The sequence below is a fragment of the Chelonia mydas genome, chromosome 6, assembly GCF_015237465.2.
Source record: "Chelonia mydas isolate rCheMyd1 chromosome 6, rCheMyd1.pri.v2, whole genome shotgun sequence".
Lineage (NCBI taxonomy): Eukaryota > Metazoa > Chordata > Testudines > Cheloniidae > Chelonia > Chelonia mydas.
Window position 1 is genome coordinate 78,109,971 of NC_051246.2, and position 22,356 is coordinate 78,132,326.

Sequence of the window (22,356 nt, forward strand, 5' to 3'; positions counted from 1 at the left end):
TTGCAGAATCAGGTAGATAGCCCTGTCCTGTATTCCTCAGTCAGGCAAAAATCCCATTTAAATCAATGGGAGTTTTGTCTACAAGTTTGGACCCCAAACTATTGAAGGCTATCAACATATGGAGGGGATTGCCTGAAGGGAAGCACAGCTGGAAGGTTGATTCCCTTCAAAGGCATCTTCTCCTCTAGCAGATGAGACCTACAAGATGATTTTCAGATCTTTTGAAGTGTGCAGATCTACATGATTAACAGAGGTCAAATCTCTGGCTTCCTGGCTTTCTGTATGAAGATTATTATAAATATTATTATATTAGCATAATCCTGCCAGAAGCACTTAGGCCAATCCATCCCTGGTGGAACACTATTGAAGTCAGTGGAGTACACCAGAGATGGGTTTTGCCCTTTGAGTCTTATCAGCTAGCTGTGAGGGAAGGAGCTCTGAGTAATTAAAGTCTCTGAATACAATGAGCTGCCTAGTCATGAAACTTCATTGTTTGCTTTGAAGAGTAAAATCACTTCATTCTATATCCATGTTCTTTGACACCATCATTATTTTTTTATTTAAAAACATACAATTGCCAGCATAATTCATAATCAATACAGCTCTCTAGACTTTCTTAGGTAGCCTGAAATTGCTCATGGATGTAGTGATAGGCTCATCAAATCTCATGCTATTTGTTGTCTCTTCTAGTTCTTCTTCATCCATCTTGTGAGGGGCATTTGGTAGCTGCATTAGCCCTTCCACGGCAGTGTAATTTTGAACCATCCCGCTTAACCTGCCAAGATTCAAAAAAATAAAAAAAAATGTAAATGAAGAACACCAGAAAAAAATTAAAATAAACAAACAAAAACAATCATGCAGATTTTTCCCTTCACAAAATGAGGTGAAATTATTTTATTTTCCCTGGGTTTTTCTAAGCACCTGTGATGTAATTTATTTAGTAGGAGTGATGGAAGCGGGCAGATAGGTGATACCAAACATGTGTAAGAAAGAAGTTACATGTAGGTCTGTAAGGGTGGGTGGCAGTTGAGTGTTTTCGGGATGCATATAATAAATCTTAAAAGGATGTAAAGGGGAGCAGGCTAATGAATTTGGAAGCTGCCTTCTCAACTGTCTCATCTGTATCTGGGTGTATAGGGCTTTTTCTTCTGGAGACTGTTGGACAAAGGTTCAGAAACACTTGAATATCTTCATTATGCCTAAATTGTCTTCTGTTGCAGCTTTAACCATGCACAGAGAGGGATGGGACTCAGAAATATGTCCTGATTGAGTGGGACGAAAAATGCTTCCCTTTTGACCTCCACCCCCTTGGTGGGAGATGCTGCACCTCACAATTGTTTCCGGCGCTGAGAATATGCTCCCATTTGTACTAAATCTCTGGAGCACGTTTCTACTGAGTTGTTGGAAGACTTTCTAAGACTGGCAACGGCACCCTGCCTTTGGCTAATGAGTCTGCCCAGGAGAATATCACGTGCAATTACTTTCAGGGAATAACAACATACCAATGACCAGTAGGTAACGTGGACTCTGCAGAGGGAAACGAAACATACTTTCCTAGGTAGAAAAGGCTATGAATCAGGGTTAATTATCCAGTAGAGGGAACAGGGTTATACTGACTCTCACTTCCTGACTCGCACCAATAGATCACCTCAAAATGTGAGCTACTTACACAAAAACATTTGCAAAGTTCAGCTCCCCCCACTTCGTAGCTTTTGTTGTTTTATTCATAATGAATGTGGCTGAGGTACATTTTCTTTCCCTACCATTTGCAATTTATGGGGTAAGTTGCTCGACACCTGGTTGGTTTGGCCCGAGCTAGGGCAGCCAAATAAAACTGAAGAAGAAGTTGGTGGCGATGAGAACGTAGTTAATGTCAGTGGGATACTTAATCTAATGCAAAGTTTAATTCAACGTTTTACATGTGCGCAAAGTATCTGAAGAAGACACCATGCTTCCCTCAGACATCATTAAGGAGGTGGGGCAATCAGGCAAGAGGCTACCGTTAGCTTCCGGGAGGTGGGAGTACTCTCCATTGTAATCCTTTATTATCCTAGCACATAGAGGAAGGGAAATCTGTCCCAGGTGATTTGATTATGTACATTGCTAGGAAGGAATGGAGGAAGAGGGGGAGGGCACAACATTTGGGCTTGAACAGTATGAAAAACGTGTGAAATAGCACGTCCAGGCTATCCACCAACCGGTCCCCAGGCTGGCAGGAGTCAGGGGGCGGCAGGATTCCACTTTACGGTTATTTTGAAAAATAATAACGCTGATGATCACAAGGAAAAGCTCTCGACCAAGTGTGGTTGCAAAACAGCAATAGGGGGAGCGGGCCAAACGTAGAGGTGAACCCCAGCAGAGAAGCCAGCCGTTTGCTCACGGTCAAGACAGCGTTCTCCGGGCTGGCCGTGCGCTCCCTGGCTGGAGGGACACTCTGTGATTAGTAACTTCTCCGCAGTCTCCGGGCTGGTCGGCGGATGAAAGTACCGCCCCGGTGCTGCAAGGACGACCCCAGCGCAAATTCTCCCCCACATGTAAACGGCCCTGGGAAGTCCAGGCGGCTGTGCTGAAACGAGGCGCACATATATTGAGTTTGTCAGGGATCATAAAATGTGAATTGATTATTCAAACAGCCATTGATTATAAGAGAATGCTTACTGCAGCAATGGGAAAGGTTAAAAGGAAGTTGACCTTCTGCGTACGTGACATAAAGTCGTTAGGTAAATGAGATATTCATACAGGGTGTAATCAAGGTCATGCTAATTTTATTAGTAGTATTAAACTCAGTCTTGAGCTTCAGTTGGGAGCCGTAAACTGTCCCCTTGGGAATCAAAACATGAGACAGACCCCAGTGATTGTTTTGTTTTTTTAAATATATCCCGTGATCTTACAATCGTGCTGAATTACTTTGGATTTACTGGGCCCGATCCTGCGGCCTCAGCGCCCATTGATGGCAATGGTGGGAGCTGAGGGTCCGCCGCCCGTGCCCAGGATCGAGCCCAGTCTCAGTTCCCATCACGTTTATAGGTGCGAAGGGGCACACACACATACACACCTCTCCGGGGTACGTCAGCTTTTAGCCCACGGGGAATCCGGCTTGCTTGCGTTTGCCCTGTTAGAGACGCTCTTGTCTCCCAGATAGGATGAGAGCGTGTACCAAAAATTAGATGCGTTTATGCACATATTTATCCCCTCTAATTATAGAAATTAATCCTCTTACTTAGGACTAAAAGGTAACTTCTGAGGCGTCCCTTTGATGTTTAACAGCATCATTTGGGGCTACCAGTCCAACTGATTAAAGAATAATTGTTGGTAAATGCTTTCCGAGTGGATTGTGTTTAATTGAGAGGCATTCATAATTGTACGGCTTACCGCAAAATGAAACGTAATTTTAAAAACGCAGAAATTCTAACTGATATTTATTCTAACTATGTTTATTGTTCCGGCTAATTATTTCACGAGCTGGGGTGTCGTTCCCCTTTCCCCAAAAGAAAAAACGACACCCAGCTCTCCCAAACATTCCCTGGAAGTTTTTCTAGGTACAATCTTGGGAGGGTTTTTCATTGTTATGTTCAATTATAATTAAATGTTTCGGCTTTCTCCCTACCCCCCCCCCCCTTCTCTCCGCTGTGCAACACCTTGGGACGTGAGAAAGTGATGGCAGCTCTCTTCCCGCAGACCTCGGAGTAATTGCAGAAGGGCTGATGAATTTCTTGAAGAAACACTTGCCACACACTGCGGAAACCATCCCCTAGCAGGATTTTACAAGCCAAAGTAAACAAAGCACCCCAGGGGCGATTTCCCCCCTTTGCGCAGTATACTTCTCCATTTACTTCAGAAGGGATCACACGCACACCGAGAGAGAGAGAGAGATACACACGCGACATTTAGACCATGAATCACAGTTTACATTTCGAAAATCTTACGGCTAAAACAAGCATGTAACTAGAAGGTGTTAAGAGGGCTGGTCGGTCATTAAAAGAAGCTCTGCAGTTAGCAATGCAACCTTGCCTATTCCACATGCACCCGGCCACCTCTTCATACGCTCTTTGAACACACAGATCCCCAAGTGAAAATTCAAGTCAGCTCAGCAACACCTTTCACAAGCAGTTTCTCCAGGGAAGAGAATAAAGTTACTCGGCTAATTTGACTATGTATAGACTCGAGAGAGTTTAGCATTTAAGTAGATTTCTTTTATTCCTTTTACTAGGCTCTCCGTGCAAATTGGAGAGAAGTACCTAAATCAGCTGGCTGCCCCTTAGCAAAAAGCTTTTACTTTTAAAGCAAATGATCGGTTCTGAGATGCCCTTGTTAAAGTGGGGGCGAATTAAAAAAAGCCTGTCAATACTGCTCCTAACTCGCGTTTTTCCATTTCACTTCCGAAGCCGCTAAGAGGGGAAATACACAGCGCACCTATATTTATGGCTTCTTTTGCTTCCTTGTTGCAACTACCATCGAAACGTGTATGGTCAGTTCCTTTTTCGCCTCTGCATTTCAGTCTTCACAAGTGCGATCTGGCTCATTTAGGTGCATCTCTGTCTGTTCGTGTAGCGCGTCCCAGTTTCCTAAAGGGTTTAATTTAAGTGGGATTGTGATAAAGTGTTTAAATTCTATTGGGGGGAAATGGGAGGTGAGGGACAATCCACCTCTATGCAAGTGAGAAATAGCCCAAGACTTGTAAAGCGGGGCAGAAAGGGGATTTTAATGGAGCAGGGTCTGTACTTTTTGCTGCAGCAGCGCCCTGAATCCTTTGATTTAACTGACATAGATTTTTCAGAAATAGGAAAAGGAGAGAGGGGCTCAGCGCGCGGGGGGGGGGGGGGGGGGGGGCGGGGGGAGGTATTTTATGTAAATGAGCAAATCCGAAATGTATTACAAATCCACTGTAATAAAACTGACAGTTTTGACAGTATTGACAACATAAATATATGTTGGAACACAGCACTTTCAGACACTTAACCGATGAAGCAATAAAAAGATTCGACTACAATATTTCAAATAATCGACATTGATGTTTTGATACATCATTTTTATACCTCGAATCGATCTATCACTCTGTGACCGGTCAATTTTAAGTAAAAATCTGCTGCAATTATTTACGCTATTGCCAATGACGACCTAATAACTGTTTTCAATTAATTACAGCCAAACTAAGCATTATGAGGACTAACTGGCCGTATGGTCTGTTACACGTCCCTTGCATTTCTTGTATGGGGCACAAACACAAATGCATGTATGTATGTTGCATGCTCTTTGTGGGATCAAACAGAAAGGCGTACAGAGGAGAGCCGATTGTTTTAGAAATAAAACTCTCCATCTTTTGGTAAAACACCGCCAGCGCTGTTCATGCCAGCCTCAAAACTATATTTCCAGGAAACACGTTATATTGTTTTGCCAGCCATTTCTTTTATGCATGACCAGATCAAGCTCTACGCATTTATTTATTTATTTTTAAGTTAAGATCTGTGTCCCGCTTCAGACAATGGACTGGGTAGATCTTTCAAAGAGGGAAATGGGTACTTCGACTGTGTGTGTGTCCCAGTCATTTCAAAGGGAGTCCGGACATTGTTCTCTGCATACCCCAAGCCAAACTCCAGTATAAAACGAACCCCCTTTTGGAGTTTTGTAGGCAGCCGGAGAACAAAAGTGACTAATTTGAGCGAGAGAAGGAAGCTGCAAGTGTAGCTGGTAGGCTCCGTGGTTGCTATAATAAACTGGTTTTATTATCCATCTTTCTTTTTTAAATCCCTAATTTTCCTTTTGTTACGATGCCAGGTTGGAAAGATTTGTTTTATGTCCACGGATTCCTCCAATAAATACAAAGCAAATTGCTAGTTCTGCACCGACCCCACTGCGTTATTACGAAATATTGACAGGTATTTTTTCCCTTTCTGCTTTCGATGTCAGTATCCAGGTTGTCTGATTATGCCGAATAGGTCTGATCTTCACGTGTACATTTCGTACAGCCTACAAAATGTGAAAGACGCGCTGTCCTTTTACATTAGCACTTCAAATACAGTTCACATAACATTCTAGGGGGTGCCTATTCAGGTTGACTTGGGGATTATTTTAATGCCCCTCTTCACACACACACATACCACACACACACCCCCAAAAAAGCCGCTGCAGTAGGTTCCGATTTAAGGAAGATACAATTATCCTAAAAGGAAGTGAGGGGATAGATGTGGGGGGGGGGGGGCGCAGAAGGGGAGGGAGAAACACCTTAAAGTAAAGATTTCCACCCATGTTTCTCCGGGTGAGTGGACTCCCAGATTTGGAATCCACTTTTACCCTCACCTTGTGAGAAAGGCTTTTCTGTGCTACGCTCTGGTCTCATTTAACTGCTCAAAGCAAAACCAAAAAAAAAAAAAAAGCGCAATATTTGGGGGCTGAATGGAAAAAGCGCTTTTCTGAAAGTGTTGGAGTCCCGCCAGATAGCGCTAGAGGGCTGTTTATTGAATCGCTTCTTCTCTTCTGTGGGATCTTTAACAGAACAAACAGGAGAGAAAGAGAGAGAAATAAGGGAGGGGGGAAAGCCACCCCACAAGTGCCGTTTTAAATCTCTGGAGTTTATTGGAGAATAATAGGGACTTGCAAGTGAATAGAGAACCTAGATCTCTCGAGGTTCGTGTTGTTTTTTAAAAGAGAAAGAGAAAGAAGGGGCGGGGGGAGGATGTTAACAGGTAACTAAATGAACCTCCTCCTAATCCAACTTCCAAAGATCCCAATCATACTGCAAGGGAGGTCAAGAAAAGTTCACCGTGATGGGCTACCATTGACTTTCTGGAGTGGAAAGATTTTCGAAAAGTAATAGATTGCTGAAAAGGGGAGGGGGGGGGAGCAAAGCACATTATTGGAAAGGGGGGGGGCAGAGAAGAAGTAAATGAACTAAAAGAACTAAATGCACACCGCGAGCTGAAGAAACTAAAATGTACTTAATTTTGAAGGGGCATTCTAGACCAGACCTAGAAAATGATGCAGCTGCCTGAATCCACATATTTAGTGAATAATTTAGGGGAAAAGGGGGGGGGGGGGGGGAACCAAATAAGAATTAGATTGAGATGAGTAAAAACGGATCAAGTTCTAATAATGAAACCTATTCTTCGTATGGGACAGTAAAGAAATCAGCAAAGTGAAGTTCTTGTATGTGGGAGATTAAAATATGGAATATTCCTTATAATAAAAATAAGAATGGAATAGTAACATATTACACTTGATCTTCTGGATAGTACACTGAAAAGAAAACTTCCTGTGGATTTTGATACACGGTTATGGTTGTATTAGAACCCTACAGACCATTTAAACAGAATTGCTTCTTTCGTCATTAAATCTGATGCATTTCATTCAACAATATTCCAAGAAAAATTAAAATATTCAAAATAATTCATGTTATTCGGCAATATCCCTCACCTTTCCATTATAGTTTGTCTGCAAATGTGGAGGATAGGTTACATTTCTGGATACAATTTGCATGATCCAAAAAAAATACTTCGACTCAGCAAACAATCAAAGTAACATTGAATAAAGTTACAAACAAGATTAAGGTTCAAATAATTTGTCCCTTCAGCCAGGCGTCAATTATTCTAACAGAGGTAGGAAGGCTAAAAGGATCTAAACCACTCGAATTTAATAAACCAGATTAACAATATGTAATTTTCAAACTATTAGGGACCCCAAAGTAAACTACCCAAAATATCTATTAAACCAAATGACTGCCTATAGGAAGTAGAGGATTTCCGAACAGTAAATAGTGATTTCGTGTAAGCATAGCCTGTTTCCCCAAACTTTCTATTTGCAATAAAATATGGCACTGTGCATAAAAGCAGTGGTTTAACATAAACAATGGAATATACTTCTTGCAACTAAAATATTACCTGTTGTGCAACTCCGTTTTTGCAGGGGCTCTCAGAAATAGAGGCAGATCTCAAAGCCAGCAAAAGGCTAAAATGCCACACTTCGGAAAGGCTGATTGAAAACAGACTCTAAATTTTAGCGGATTTTCTCTCTCACTCCCTCCAAGAGCTAAGAAGCGGATTTGGGAGTTTGAAGGGAATAGGTTTCAGCGTCCATATTTGTTCTGGTGCACTTGTAAAATGCGATTTGAAGAGGATCTTTAGCCCTCTGATTGTCTTTGTATTGTTTTTCTTGAAACGGATCTTTTGCCCTTAATGAATCCCCACGCAGCTGGACAGCTCCTTCTCGGACACTGAGAGCTCTAACCCCAAACTGACCCCAATTTGACACCACAAGATGAAATTTTACCGCCTGTTAAAACCATTTCCAGCCTCGGCAAAAGGAGCTGGCTGTTGACGGAGATGCACTTCCATACCGGACACCTAATTTCTCTTTGGATTTTGGTCTAATCTGAAAAAAACACACACACACACACACACACACACACAAAACAAAAACAAAAACACAAATCATGCGCCTCTCTCGCACTTTTCACGGGATCAGCCTTTGTTGTGTGTGCACGCGAAACTGGAAATCAGCCAATTTAATCTCCCTGAATTACTGTTTTTTAAAGGGTATCCCACCATGCAAGGGGAAAAGAGGAAGAAAAAAACCTACCACGACTAACAAGAGCTAAGAGTTCTGCTGCTTCTTACATTCCTACCTAATCCTGAATAGGTCCAAGGCTTCATTTTGGGACACTAACTTTAGATCCTCTAATGGCTAAACGGTAGCGCTTTCAGCTAGGTTCCCATATACTGTATGCTTTAATCCACTGGGATAGTGGGAAAAGGTTCCATCTTTCTTCTGCCCTGAGCATAGAAAATGACACAACGGGGAGCATGAAAAACCTTTGCCTGATCATACGAAATTTTACTTTCTACCAGCTTAAAATCATTTTTAAAAGTTGGTCTTGCTTCTAGGTGGCACGCACAGGTCATGGCTAGCCAGCTCGGGGGCTTTAGTTTGAAATGAAAATTGTGAAAAGAGTAGCGTTTGGTACTGCAACATCTTTTTGCTATTTTTGTAGCTATATTTATATTGCTCTTTAGCAATTCTTTACTCTGGAGAATTGAAATCTACATTGAATATTATGAAAATCATTCATGTGGGAAAAAATGAAGTATAAAATAATGCTATAATTAATGAAGCACACTCTTATTTGTAAATCAAGTGGTGTAGAAACTTCCTTTTTACAAGGAAACGGATAAACTTTCATCACAATACACCCAGCCTGGGATCTGAACAAATACACGAAGTCTTCAGTGGAACTAGATTACTTTTATACAGCTATATTACAATGAAGGACCCTTTCTTGCATCATATTGAAGCTATTTGAAATGAGACATACAGCTGTATTCATTCTGCCACTATTAGAAAATAAGTTGAGAAACTGCACATATTTAAAATGTAACCTGAAAGCTTGGGTATATTGGAAGTACCATAATCAGATGATTCCGATGAAGTTTAGGAATTTGGCATCTTTCTAGGGGGCGAAAAAGCAAATGACTAGATCTCTAAAAAAAAAAAAAATCTGTTAGAAAAGTACAGCTGTAAAACTAGGAAAGGATTTGCATAACCTACTGCTCTGTAGGTCTCGGTGCACCCAAAGGATTAGCCAAGTATTCATTACCATGAATATCTTGAATTGCGTTACCGATTTATACGACAGAGTATAAAATACTGCACAACAAAACCGGCTTTTTCCTTGCAAAATGAATCGACTTAACCACTGCTTGAAAGAGATCTACATACTAAGGGCTTTTTACTCACCTTTCTTTATAGTCCCGTGAAAGTCAGTCACAGAATATCGGTTGCTCTTAGAGCTAGCTTTAATCTTGGAGGAGATCCTCTAGGGGAAAAATAACCGGTCTGCTCTTCGGCTTCTGACGATTTTTAAGGAGGGTGCCAGTCTGGCTAAAAGTATCTGAGTGACTTTTCTCCATATTGCTCTCATATTTGTAAATACATGCTGCTCTGCAGGGCTCACCACTATCAGGACTCGTAGGAATGCCCACTGGCGTTTGTCAGCCCGCCACCCTATCTTTCTTTATATGTGAGGGCTGATTTCCCGCAGACATCATTGTTATGATGGCTCATTTAATCAAACTGTTTAATTGCTCCGGTAATCACTATCATCATCACAGGTACTCAATCATTCATCATTTTCGAGGGGTTTATTGACCTCTGGAGCTCATTCTCTATGCCCATTAAAATCTAGCCAAATTTCTATAATTACCCTTTGGGTTTTTTTATTCATCTAGTTAGTTAGTTAGTTTCAAAAAAAATCTTAAAATATCAATAATAAACAATCCCTAACTGACTCAAATACATTTTTGCGGTGTATGTTTAAAAGCCATCTATGTATGAGGCCACATTCACAATTGGGTACATACATAATCATTGATAAATCCCACTATTAACGGGATAGTCTGTTTTAGATTTTATGTGCAGGGGACCGTGAACCAGAAAAAGGGGGAGTGGGGGACAAAAGTGCAGCAATCGATAGTTTGACCATTGCTCCTCCCCTAAACTTCAAGCATCCCCCATGATTGATGATCTTGGGTAGCTTTGGTAATTGACTGCTCTGAGGTAAGGCATGTTTTAGTTCCAGCAAAGTGATTGGACGAGAGAAACATACCAAAATTAACGTGTGTGTGTGTGTGTGTGTGTGTGTGTGTGTGTGTAAGTTAATTGTGTGCTCAAGGAGGGTGCACCATCTCACTTAATTTGCTAAACAACCCTACTGTAATTAGCACTACCATTAGAAGGCATTACCGAGTTAATACTTAAGCATATATTCCCCAAATACAACACAGATCTAGAGCAAGGTCCAGCAACATACATACATACTTAAGTACATTGTACACACAAGACCCAGTGACTGGCTCAACATAAACGTGCAAACAAAATCTACATAACATTTTGGGCTTATCATACAAAAGAGTAACCATGACTTTGTTTTAAAGCCCCTTTTAAAGACCAAAAACCTCATCACAAAACTAAAGGGATTTCCCTCCTCTTCCTCCTCCTCCCTCCCTCCCCCCCCAGACATCACAACTGCGGTTGAGAGAAGCGATCACTTAATGAAGAACAATGCCAAATATAGTTTGAATGAGGTGTTCTCTTCATGTCCTGGAAAATTAATTTTTTAAACAGCGTAATGAATTTACACAGGAAAGAAACCACACTTTAAACATAACATTCTGGCAGAGACGCAGTACTTTGTTAAAGCAAGCTTGTTTCCTATAGAAGATTAACTTTATATGCCCCTTTACATTTTAACTGTCTGTTCCCACAGACGTGCATACCATTCGCGGCTACAGTGGTATCTGAAGATTAAAAATTTGTTAACAATATGCTAAACAACGCAGTAAAGCAGGATATACTTTGCTGGTAAAATAATCTAGTGAAAACCAAACCAGGTCTAGGCTTCTATCGTACTTTTCTTCTTGCTTTCTGCAGTTTTCCCTCTTCCCCTCTCTCACACAAACACTCTCTCTCTCTCTCTCTCTCTTCCTCCTCCTGTGTCTCCCTCTTTCTCACACACTCTCCCTTTCCTATATGAAAAGGAAGGTTGATTTGCTATGGGTATGATCTGTTGTATGGCTCCCCCCATGTGGAGTTGAAGCAGTCCTGATTACATACTCTGCATATCACAGGCTTTATTCGCTCGCTCGCTCGCTCTCTCTCTCTGTGCTCTCCTCTCCCTCTCCCCTCTCCCTTGTATGTGTCTCTGTTGTAGGACTGGCTATGGCCACCACTACTTCCGGGTTCCGTCATTTCATTCTCCCGCCGATCAGCGCTGCAAAACTGAGCCTCTTCTATAAGCCAGCCAGCAGCCAACCTGCCAACACTTACTGACACTCACTCATCTCAGAGAGAGAGAGAGAGAGAGAGAGAGACAAAATACCTACCAGGAAAAAGAGAGAGAGAGAGAGAGAGAGAGAGAGAGAAAGGGGGAAGTCCAGGTTTTGCAAACTATTCAATTTTTCTTCGCATCTTTCCCCACCCCCCTTCCTAGTACTTTAAAAAAAAAAAACCCAATAGCGATCCTAAAAGGCAAAACCCAAACGCGGAGTTACTGGAAGAAGAAACCGGGGTTAAAAAGATTCCTCCTCTCTTCTTCATCATCATCAACCATCATTCATTCACTACCTTGACATTCCCTGGCTTTGATTGACAGCTGGAGTGGCAAAAAGCCATGAGACACGACAGTTTGGTTACATGTGGGTTGCTGACGGGCCGATCGTAACCTTCAGTTTGGGGGCTTGACAATTTTTTTTTTTTTTTTTTTTTTTTTGCTTAGAGAAAGAAAACAGGAAAAAGAGAGAGAGAAAGAGAAAAAGGAAAGAGAGTGAGAGAGAGAAAAAAGAAGAAATACACAACCATCGTGGTTCTTGGCTGATTATTTTTTATTATTGTTATTATTATTGTTATTATTATTATTTACCCAGACTGGAGAATAGGCGAAGTCTATAAGTGGGTTGCCAAAAAAAGGAATCTTCTTCACTGTAAATCACTTTCTTTTCTGGACTGGGATATTAAATATACGACACATCCAGGAGTTTATTGGAGCGCAGACTGATGGCGCAAAGGGTAGGTTTAAATCTCCAACACTTACCTATATATAAATCCTCTCTTAAGAGGGGCCTGTCCGATTTGCTCTCCTCTGTTGCTGATGATGATGGCGGCCAGTATTAAAAAATAGCAGCAAAAATTATTCACCAGCTTTGTGTGTGTGTGTGTGTGTGTGTGTGCGTCTCTCTCTCTCTCTCTCTCTCTCGCTCTCTGTGTGTGTGTGTCTCTGCAATTGTTCCACGCTTTTTTCCTCTCCAGCTTTTCCCCCAGCAGTGCGATTTCCCTGCTACTCTAGCTGCTCAGTAGCACGGCTTTCACAGGGGAAGGCTTGCTGCCGCTGCTGCTCTGCCGTTGCTGGTGCTGCGTAGGATATCTATACATATATCTATACCCTCATATATTGCTGCTTGTTTTGTCTCTGGCTCTGACAACGACAAAGGGAATTGCTACTAAATAATGTTTCTGGTAACTTTCAGATTATTTCCCCCCCCTCCCCCCATGCACCCTACCTTCTCCTCCCTGCTTCCCAGTGTTTAGTTCTTTCTTTCTTTGCTTTTGATTCTGTTTATTCATTTATTTCTGCTCTTTGCTTTCTAATTCAGAGTAACTCGAGTTTCTCCCTCATTTCCTTCCTTTTCATCCCAGTTTCCTTGTTAGGGTTTCGTCTTCCTTGATTGAAGCAGACCTCCTCCCCCCCCCCCCCAGTACCTCTTCCCCTCCTCACACGGCCCCCAGCCTTCCCCAGCCCTTGCTAGCCTCTGCTCTGTATTTTATTTTATTTCATTTTGTACAACTCTCCCTCCGTTGTGGCTATTCCTGTTTGGTTTTGCTGTGTTGTGGTCTGTCTGGGTGCTTTACTCTCTTCTGACTTTTGTTGTTGTTTGTTTTTTTTTTTGTTTTGTTTTGTTTTTTCCCCCTCCTCCTCCTCCTTCTTTTTCTCCTTCTCTCTCTCTTTCTCTCTCTCTCTCTCTTTCTCTCTCTCTCTCCTGGCCCATTTTTTGACAGTACGATGAGCTGCCCCATTACGGCGGGATGGACGGAGTAGGGGTGCCGGCTTCCATGTACGGAGACCCTCACGCTCCCCGGCCGATCCCCCCGGTTCACCACCTGAACCATGGGCCTCCGCTACACGCCAGCCAGCACTATGGAGCCCACGCCCCGCACCCCAATGTCATGCCGGCCAGCATGGGATCGGCTGTCAACGACGCCTTGAAGCGGGACAAGGATGCGATCTACGGGTAGGTACATGCAGGGTAACCCGGGCGCCATAGCCCGGCTTGCGGCGTGTGTGTTTTGGACCTGGGGAAGGAGGCAGAGGAGAAGAAGGATGGGAGAGGGCTCCCATCAGTGGGCACCGGGCTGGCGAGGTTGAAGGGGTAAGTAACTCTGTCTAAAGTCTGCTTTGGAGAAAAAGACTTGGGAGACACGGCTAGTGAGGGTTTTAGGAGAGTCACAGACACAAATCACTGCTCTGTAGGGAGACCTGTAGTGTGGCTTATTATTAATTATTATTATTGTTATTTATTGGTAGTAATAATAATTAATAATAAATAATTTGTAGTCCGATGACATCGGAGGGACATAAAGTACCGATAGGAAATGTGCACCAGAAAATACACCCCTATACGTGAAAGTTATTTTTTCTTTTTCTTTTTTCTCTCGGAGAGGCACAAGTTAGGAGCTGAGACAGAGGGGGGTGGATACCACGGCACTGGATTATAGCTGAAGCAGTGTTGTTCTGGTTGATCAAGATGCCATAATAACACTCCTCTAGCACTGTAAATAAAGAGGTATTCAAATCGCGGAAGACAGAGTAATAATAGAGGGGCTCACTTCTGGCAGTCAACTCTTCTTTGAAATGGAAAAAAACTGGAGGCAGTGAGTAGAGCTTCCCTTCTTTAGAAAGAAAAAAAAATTAAAAAACCCAAACCAAAACAACAAAACCCCCGTACCAATGCAATGCTTTGAGGGAAGGACACAGGTTCCTTTCAGGGCAGTAAATTACCCCAAAAGAAGAGCTAGTAACCTCTAGGACACAAGGAGGGCCCCCGATCAGAGCTACAAAGGGGGAAAAGAGACAAACACACCCTTACTACTTAACACAGAGATATTTTTTTCATGACTACTCCAATTATGGGAAAATATTTCTAGAAGTGCTTCTCCCTCCCCCTCTCCAGCTCAGTTATCTAGACAGCTGGTATTTTACTTGGGTGTGCTTTCTAAGCCAGGAAACTTCACCACCTTTTTGCTAGCAGTCTCCTTTAACAAATAATAAAGAAAAACCCCAACTACGAAGTAGTGCAAACAGTTCGCGTAACCGTGTTTCTCATTTTAGGGTCTAGCTTGGGGGTAGGGATGGGATTGTCCTGGTTTCATATAATTTAAAGCTGTGGCTAAAAGTGTAAGATTCGCAGCTGAGCTGCTGTAGTAGGTGCATGCGTTTGTTTTGTTCGCTGTTCAGGTTATTTTTGTCTCTGGTTTGTGGGATTTGAACAGTGGATGCGGTTTGGGATTTGACATTTTTAAAATATTTTTTTGAAGTTTGCATTTGTATTTGCCCGGCTTGAAGGCGTAGTTGAGGGCTGCAGGGTGTAATGTGTGTGTGTGTGTGTGTATATACTTGTTGATTAGAGCTCTTCTTTCTTGCCTCTCTCCCCCCCCCCCCCTTTCTTTGTGTGTCACTGCCCGGTAGGCACCCGTTGTTCCCCCTGTTAGCGCTGGTCTTTGAGAAGTGCGAGCTGGCGACCTGCACTCCCCGGGAGCCTGGTGTGGCCGGCGGGGATGTCTGCTCCTCGGACTCTTTCAACGAGGACATCGCGGTCTTCGCTAAACAGGTCCAGCACTTTTTCACAGCCCTCCGACCCCGCTTCTCCCCCTATTACCCCCCCCCCCAAAGCACCTATTACCGCATTTTCAGAGAGAGAGGCTCTCATCTTTTGATTCCACACTAGAACTGGGGATTAGGGCGTGGAGTGGAAAATGTGTTCTGCCACCGATCCACACTGGCCTCATCTGAAAAGAGTCGGTTCCAGACTGTTGAAACTAGTTCACCCAACTCCTCGCTCCCCCAAACCCTCATCCCCATCAACCCAATCCCCGTGATCGAGTTGTTAGCCAGACACACTCACCCAGATAAAGACAAGAGATCAAAAAGGAGAGGGCTCTGAAAGGACAGAGGCACCGGGCTGGCTGCAGTTTAGACTCTTTTTCACATAAATCGTTATTTCACTGAGCGTTTTAATATTTTAATCTGGCCTGGGCGTATCTCGACTCGCTAGCTTGTCACATGTTTTTCCTTCCAGTTATTCGCGTACAGGGCTTTGAACGGGGGCTGTAATTTACACTGATTTGCCTTCTTCTCGCAGGTCCGCGCTGAAAAGCCACTTTTTTCTTCAAACCCAGAGTTGGACAATTTGGTAAGGCTTCCACATTTGCCTTCCCCCCACCCCTTTACTATAGTTTGTGATATTCATAACAAGCACCTTTCTAAAACATGAAGGGATCATTGTAAGTGAGGAGGCTGGAGGCGGCCGAAAGTTACAGGTTCAGCCATCCAGGGTTTAGGACCGGGGAGGGGGAAAGCAGAAAGATTTAAAAACTACATCCCAGAGGCTTCAAAGAGGCTTCACTTTTAAAGTGAACCAGGGCAAACTCTGAAGCCCCAATGCATTGCAAAGCTGTGTTTAAAGCCGCGGGAAGCGACAGTGAAGGAAATAACTGCTTAAGAAGAGCGAGCTGGAGATTTCTAGCGCAATTCTTTTGCTAATGCGGATGATTTCAATAGTAAAAGTGCCTAAATCCACTTGTAAAGAAGATGCCAAACGATGCATCTTGAGCGTTTCCCCTTTTTTCTTTCTTTTGAGGTGTGTGTGTTTGTGAGTGTGTTTGGTTGGTTGTTGTGCGGACCCTCAGAAATAAGTGCTTGGGGAGAGGGATTTCTCTAGAGCCCAGTGAGACACTAATCACCGCTCTTAAAATAAATATGATAAAAATCGAGTGCTTAGGGTTAAAGTTGATCAAAATTGCTCAAGCGTGACCAGTGAGCTAAAAACCTGGCTAATGAGTGTGCGCCCTGACAAGCCCCCTCTCTGCCCATTGGGGCCCGCAGCTCTGCAGAGACCCCAGTGCGTCCTTCTCGCAAATAACTCCTCGCTCAAAACTTTCTTGCAGATGATCCAAGCAATACAAGTACTAAGGTTTCATCTTTTGGAATTAGAAAAGGTAAGACCAAGGGAACTGGGGACTGTGACTCCCACTCTCATTATCTCCCCCCCCCCCCCCATTGATTTGTTGTAGACACTTATAAACATTGCCAAAGAATACAGGGGAAACGCAGTGTGATATTGTAACCTGGGCCGTACGAGCATGTGACACTCGACAAACACGCTGAGCCCAACCCGGCATTTCTTTTTAATTGTAATTCGAATCGGATCCTTTAAAAAAACAGTTTAACCCCTTTACATTCACCCTACTCCTTCCTTAACTGGATGCGATTTCGCCGAGTCAGAATATTATTTTCAAAATTAAATAACCCCTGCTCTAATCCAGATCCCATCGTCATATTAACCTCAGCCAGCCTTAAATATTATGATTAAGCAGGAGTTGACGGGGGTAACTGTGCCTTGAGATGAGACTAGGATCTTTTCAGAGCATAGGCGCACTTATTTATTTTTACAAGTCCTGGAAATACATCCATCTCTGCCCCACTTCAAACAGATCCCATCACAAGCTACCAGCTGTACCTGGCTGGATTGGGTATGCTCCAGCTATATTGCTTAGGTCCAGTTTCCAGTGTTTTGATGTTATCACCAAATCCGATTTTCCTCTATAGACTAGACTGAGCCCAGTCTCTCTTCTCTTTCTCTCTAACTTGTTGCTGCGGCCAGTCTCTAGAGAATAATATGTGCTGCAACAATTTCTCTATTGTTTCCTTGCCTTCAACTATTATGCCCCTTAATTAGAGTTACTCGTGGAATAGATCACAGAGTTTCTCTTGCTACCAAAAAAAAAAAAAAAAAAAAAAAAAACTGCAATCCGATATTTTGCCTTCCTTTTTTTTTTTCCAGGTCCACGAGTTGTGCGATAACTTTTGCCATAGGTACATTAGTTGTTTAAAAGGAAAAATGCCAATCGATCTAGTTATTGACGAAAGGGATGGCAGCTCCAAATCTGACCATGAAGAACTCTCAGGATCTTCCACAAATTTAGCCGACCATGTAAGTCCTCTTGATCCCTTTATGGTATTTTTAAAGACTCTAACCTGCTTAGGAGTCCCCTTTTTTTAGCCTGTGTAAGTCTCTCTCTGCCACCTCCCCCATTCCCCTACGAGTTTTAAAGTTCTTCTTATGGTCGATTCCCCCCCCCTCCCCCCATCTGTAGCACAGGGAGTTTGCTTATGATTTAAGTTTCCTGATCTGGGAGACTTGCAGCGCTAGCAAATTGTCTGTTTGATGTGGTGATCGGTGCTTTTTCTGCTTTGCCAACCCTGTAATCAATGCAGCAATGCCAGAAAACAGAGTCGAGAAAGTTAGGGGGAAAGTTTGGTGATTTCCCCACCCCCCTTGTGCAGATGACAAGTGCTGAGAATTATTGGCAGTTTTACATTGCATTAAGAAAAGAGTTAACACATTGGAGTTTCCAATGCTTTTGCTTTATAGCAACTTATTGTCAGAAGAATATGGACTTATTGCCAAGTGCCCGAAGCATCTTCATAATAAAAGACAGTAACCTTGATGAACCAATTATTAACAAAGTATTACAGAAAGCTGGAGAGAATTATGATTGAGTAATCGTAGGTTAGCGGTTGATTTTAACACTTCAGTAGTTGGTGAGTTATTGTTACGTGTGTAGGACTAAACGTTGGTGCTCATGGTAAGAAGAGTGGCTTTACTTCTTCGGCTTGTGTTTTGGTGCAGATCTTGTGATGCTTTAGAATGTGTGTATAGAAATAAATAGACATTTAGGGGGGGGGAATGAAAGAAAAGATTGCAGCTGGTAGCGGAGAAAAGGGAACGAAATAGCTATGGTTAAAAAGAGTGGGTGTGAACTATAGTTTATTTATAGGAATGCATCCCTGGGGAGAAAGGGGTTTACACAGTTTTAGGTTCAATTGAACTCATAATCTAAATGATACATCTAATATTTTAGCCCTTGAAATATTCATTTAACACCCGGTGTGTCTTAACCATACTCTGCACAGGCGCCTAGCTATCTTTTCTTGTGTGGTAAGAAAAGAAGATTTAAATTAATAGAGAATCAGGTTTCTATGAGCTTCTTTTTACATTTAAAATATGTTGTCTGCATATTTAATAATCGTATTTGATCTGTATTGAAATTCATGGTAAGAAATAAAATAATTTGCTGAGTGCTTAAAGTTCCAGGACACTGAAAGTGGTTTCTGTATTCCAGGCTTTAGCTTTCAATTCTTCATTTGTATTTGGTAAACCTTGAGGGGCTATGTTCTTATGATAGTATGCATTTTCGACTTATTATTTTCAAATAAAAATGTATGCAGCAGTTACTGAAAGTTTCTCTGCTTATCAGTTATCTCATCTGTAGATAATAGAGTCTATGAGGCATGACAGTAGTTTTAAAATATCTGTTTTATGGGATTTTCAACCCTAAATTTGTATGCACAAGCATTAAGGGACTTGTAGAAAAGAAATTTAAATGAGTGGCAACCTGAAAGATATAGGCTCATTCTGTGTAATTCAGAGCAAGACAAAAAAAATCTACATGTTTTTTTCCAGTACAGTTTCTTTACAAGAGTGTGTTTCAAGTGGAAGTGTAGAAATGGGGCACGCTGATGTTTATATTGAAGAGATTAGATAAACTAGCCTGTTTAGGGTTCTGGCAGATGGCGAATACTCAAGCCAATTTGCAGTGCTCTATTATAATATTTAAATTCAGATACAATGATAGGACAAGGTTGGAAGGGGTTAGCGTTTTGATAATTTGATAACTATTATCTTCACTAAGAAGAATCTCCTGTTGTTTTTGTGGCCCAAAAAACAAACTCAAGTAAATATGACAACCCATTTATCTTGTACCCTTTAGGGTTTACCACTTCATTGGGTATTATAATTTAAAGCCTTTTATTTCCTAGAGATTTGAGCTATAACATTTTTTACTTTAGCCCCCTGCTATTTGTTTTGAAAGGAAGCAATAATTTGTGCAACCAGAACACCAACTGGGAAATGAAGAGTTGTATCATAGTTACATTTTATTCATGCGTTTTGGGAAATGTGTCTCCTTATTGGATTTTTTTTTAATGTTAGCTTGTTTTCCCACCAAAACTTTGGAACTCTTCAATATATATATGCACTCTTCACTGGGCTACATTAAGGAATGTATATACTGTGCTGTTCTATATTAAGGAATATACACTTCTACTTCTAAAGAAGGAAAACCTTTTCAAATTGTCAGTATGCAAATACCAGAATAAAAATTGAACTGTTCTTTTGTGAGCATCTACCCAAGAAATGGAATAGTTCAAGCATGCAAATTTGTCCAATTTTACTCTCCAGGTTATTTTTTCATTTGGTTTGATATGCATATTTAATACATAGCCCCAGGCTAGATCTCATTTGGTGAAAATTGGTGCAGGGGTGTTGATGATCCCCTTCAGAAGGATGGAGACAGCATGTTGTTTCCTCTGTTTTATCTGTTGGCCCACTGTTCTGATCCAGGGATCTTCCCCCTGGTTTTATTTGCACATGAAATACGAGAAGCATTTCAACTGATTGGCTATGAATAATGACAGCTAAAAAGAAGTGTAGTTTAATTTGTTGTGTGCCAAGGTTTCTCTTGTGGAGGTGACAGTTTGTGACAGCTGTTTGACACCCCCAAAATCCATACACCTCTCTTCTTATTAAGTGGTATCAAGCTACATTGTGTGTGTGTTTTATGTGTATGTGGAGGGTGGTGGTGGTGGCAGCAGTATATTAGGTACTAATGCAGCTCTCAATATTATTCCTTTTGCCAGACTTGAAAATATAGCTGAAGGAAAGTAACTAAAAGAAATATGAGTCTACCCAACATTTACAGTGTGACTTCTGAAAGTGGGATATTCAGATACTGTATGTTTCCTTTCTAGAAGTCTACTGCTGTGATATTTATATAACTTAATTGGGCGTGGGGTGGGGGAGGAGAAATGGGGAAGAGGAGGAAATCATTGATCTCTGCAGAAGCAATACCTGTGCTGGAAAAGCAGGCAGTCTTATGCAGTCTTGTCATATGTGTTTGGTAATAAATGCACATATTGATTTTTATTTTAGTGCACTATTAACTGTTATGTAATACAGTGAGTGTAAGGGGAGCAGGGATTTTGTAAATCAAATCCTGTAGTGCTAGTCACTGAAAAGCTGCAACTTTTGTAATTATTCTGCTATGTTTAGTAAATATAACAGCCCATAATTAGTGTTTGAAATTTTAACATCCTAATTTTTTGTTATTGCTCTGAGGTATTAAGTGTAGATGGAAAGAAGTTAATTACAGCCATGCTCTGCCTGCACCAGATCAGTTAAAGGGGTGTGGGAGGGGTTACGGGGGGGGGGGGGAACCTGCCCAAACTGCAGTTCAAGTTGAATTTCCCAGCAATGAAAATGTATCATTGTTCAATATAAACATGTAGGGCCCAATCCTGCATTCCACATGCACTAGACTCCCATTGAGGTTGATCATAAATCTTTTCTTTAAAAAAAAAAAAAAAAGAAAAAAAACTGTCCCAGTTTGAAAACTCTATTGCTCGTGGTATTTGAAGAATCATAAACTTTTTCAAAGTCTATAACATTTCTCTGCTTTGCTTTATTTACATTTTCTTTTGTGCATAGCTTTGACTAATACCATACAATTCTTCCCTGAGTCCAGATCTGAGTTAGGGCCTGATGCTGCTCCCATTGAAGTTAATGGCAAACATCCCTCTGGCTTCAGTAGGAGCAGGAGCAGGGCCTCAGTCTGCTCAACATTTGTTTATATGCTGTAGGCAGTTGAAAATTGAGGTACTAATAAACTGATCTTTCATAAAAAGTAATGAAAAATAGGTAGAGAAAAACATAGGTATCTCTTTTTTAAAAAAGAATCTTTTCCAGATTAGAAATCTGATGCCCTAGATGTAACAGAGAAATAGTTGTTTGAACGTTAAAGCTTTCTGTTGTCAGATCAGGATACATTAACTCTCATTATTTTGTTTTTTTTAACATCAAGTTGTTTTATAGTATTCTAATACTCCTTTTAGAAAGGTTAGTGCTGAGCAACCTAAAAGTGTTTTGCAAATCAGAAAATTTAAAAATGGGGGTCTCATACATCTGTCACAGGTTGTAGATAGTCTTGCCTGTTGGTAAGATTTCATTGTCAGCTGAGCAATGAGCAAATTAGTAAGGGCCTGATACTGCATTCTCCATGCACTCCAAAATCCCCTGGACTTCAGCAGGAGTTTTGTGTATACCAGGAATGCAGGATCAGACCCTAAAGGTGTCCTTCTGGTTTGTCAAATGTCAAAAGGGAATCTAGATAGTTATAGCAACGGTAATAAGGCAAGTGCTTTTATATAACCAAGTTTCTTAGTGTGTTGTTTAAGATTTGGAATGCTCTTTGTGATCTGCCACCATGTGTCATTGGGGGGGCTTCTAATACACTAAAGAATGTTGTATTTTTCTGGTTTTTGATTGCTTTTGCCTTTCCTAAGCATTTCAATACAAGTAAATTTAACTATTTTTATTTGATTAAACTTCATTGTGCTCCCCAAATCCAAGATGATAATGTATTTCATTATCTCACTGATGTTGGCATTTCCCCTTTGATTTAGGTGTTGTCTATCTGATC

The 22,356-nt window shown here is 41.6% G+C and overlaps 1 protein-coding gene and 2 long non-coding RNA genes across 9 annotated transcripts in view; 1 reads left to right on the forward strand and 2 right to left on the reverse strand.

Annotated features, from left to right (window-relative positions):
• Positions 1-700: 700 nt before the first annotated feature.
• LOC102940915 lies at positions 701-10,964 on the reverse strand. Its single transcript, XR_005225540.2, has 2 exons — positions 9,727-10,964; positions 701-775 (listed from the first exon to the last, which is right to left on the reverse strand). It is a non-coding gene; the product is annotated as an uncharacterized LOC102940915 (long non-coding RNA).
• On the reverse strand, positions 2,573-6,116 carry LOC122466183. The gene is made up of 3 exons (XR_006291513.1): positions 6,099-6,116; positions 5,986-5,988; positions 2,573-3,055 (listed from the first exon to the last, which is right to left on the reverse strand). It is a non-coding gene; the product is annotated as an uncharacterized LOC122466183 (long non-coding RNA).
• Positions 10,965-11,643: 679 nt separating the features above from the next.
• MEIS2 (Meis homeobox 2) overlaps positions 11,644-22,356 on the forward strand; it is a 181,040-nt gene continuing 170,327 nt past the window's right edge. For 2 of the 7 annotated variants that reach the window (XM_037900516.2, XM_037900518.2), the window contains exons 1-6: positions 11,644-12,552; positions 13,540-13,772; positions 15,227-15,368; positions 15,900-15,950; positions 16,705-16,755; positions 17,601-17,750. In XM_037900516.2, the coding sequence (XP_037756444.1) occupies positions 12,541-12,552; positions 13,540-13,772; positions 15,227-15,368; positions 15,900-15,950; positions 16,705-16,755; positions 17,601-17,750 (639 nt within the window). In that variant the 5' untranslated portion in view covers positions 11,644-12,540. Of the gene's footprint in view, positions 12,553-12,646; positions 13,000-13,539; positions 13,773-15,226; positions 15,369-15,899; positions 15,951-16,704; positions 16,756-17,600; positions 17,751-22,356 lie in introns of those variants that run through there. The other 5 variants (XM_027831500.3, XM_027831502.3, XM_027831501.3 and 2 more) reach the window with 3 other exon arrangements.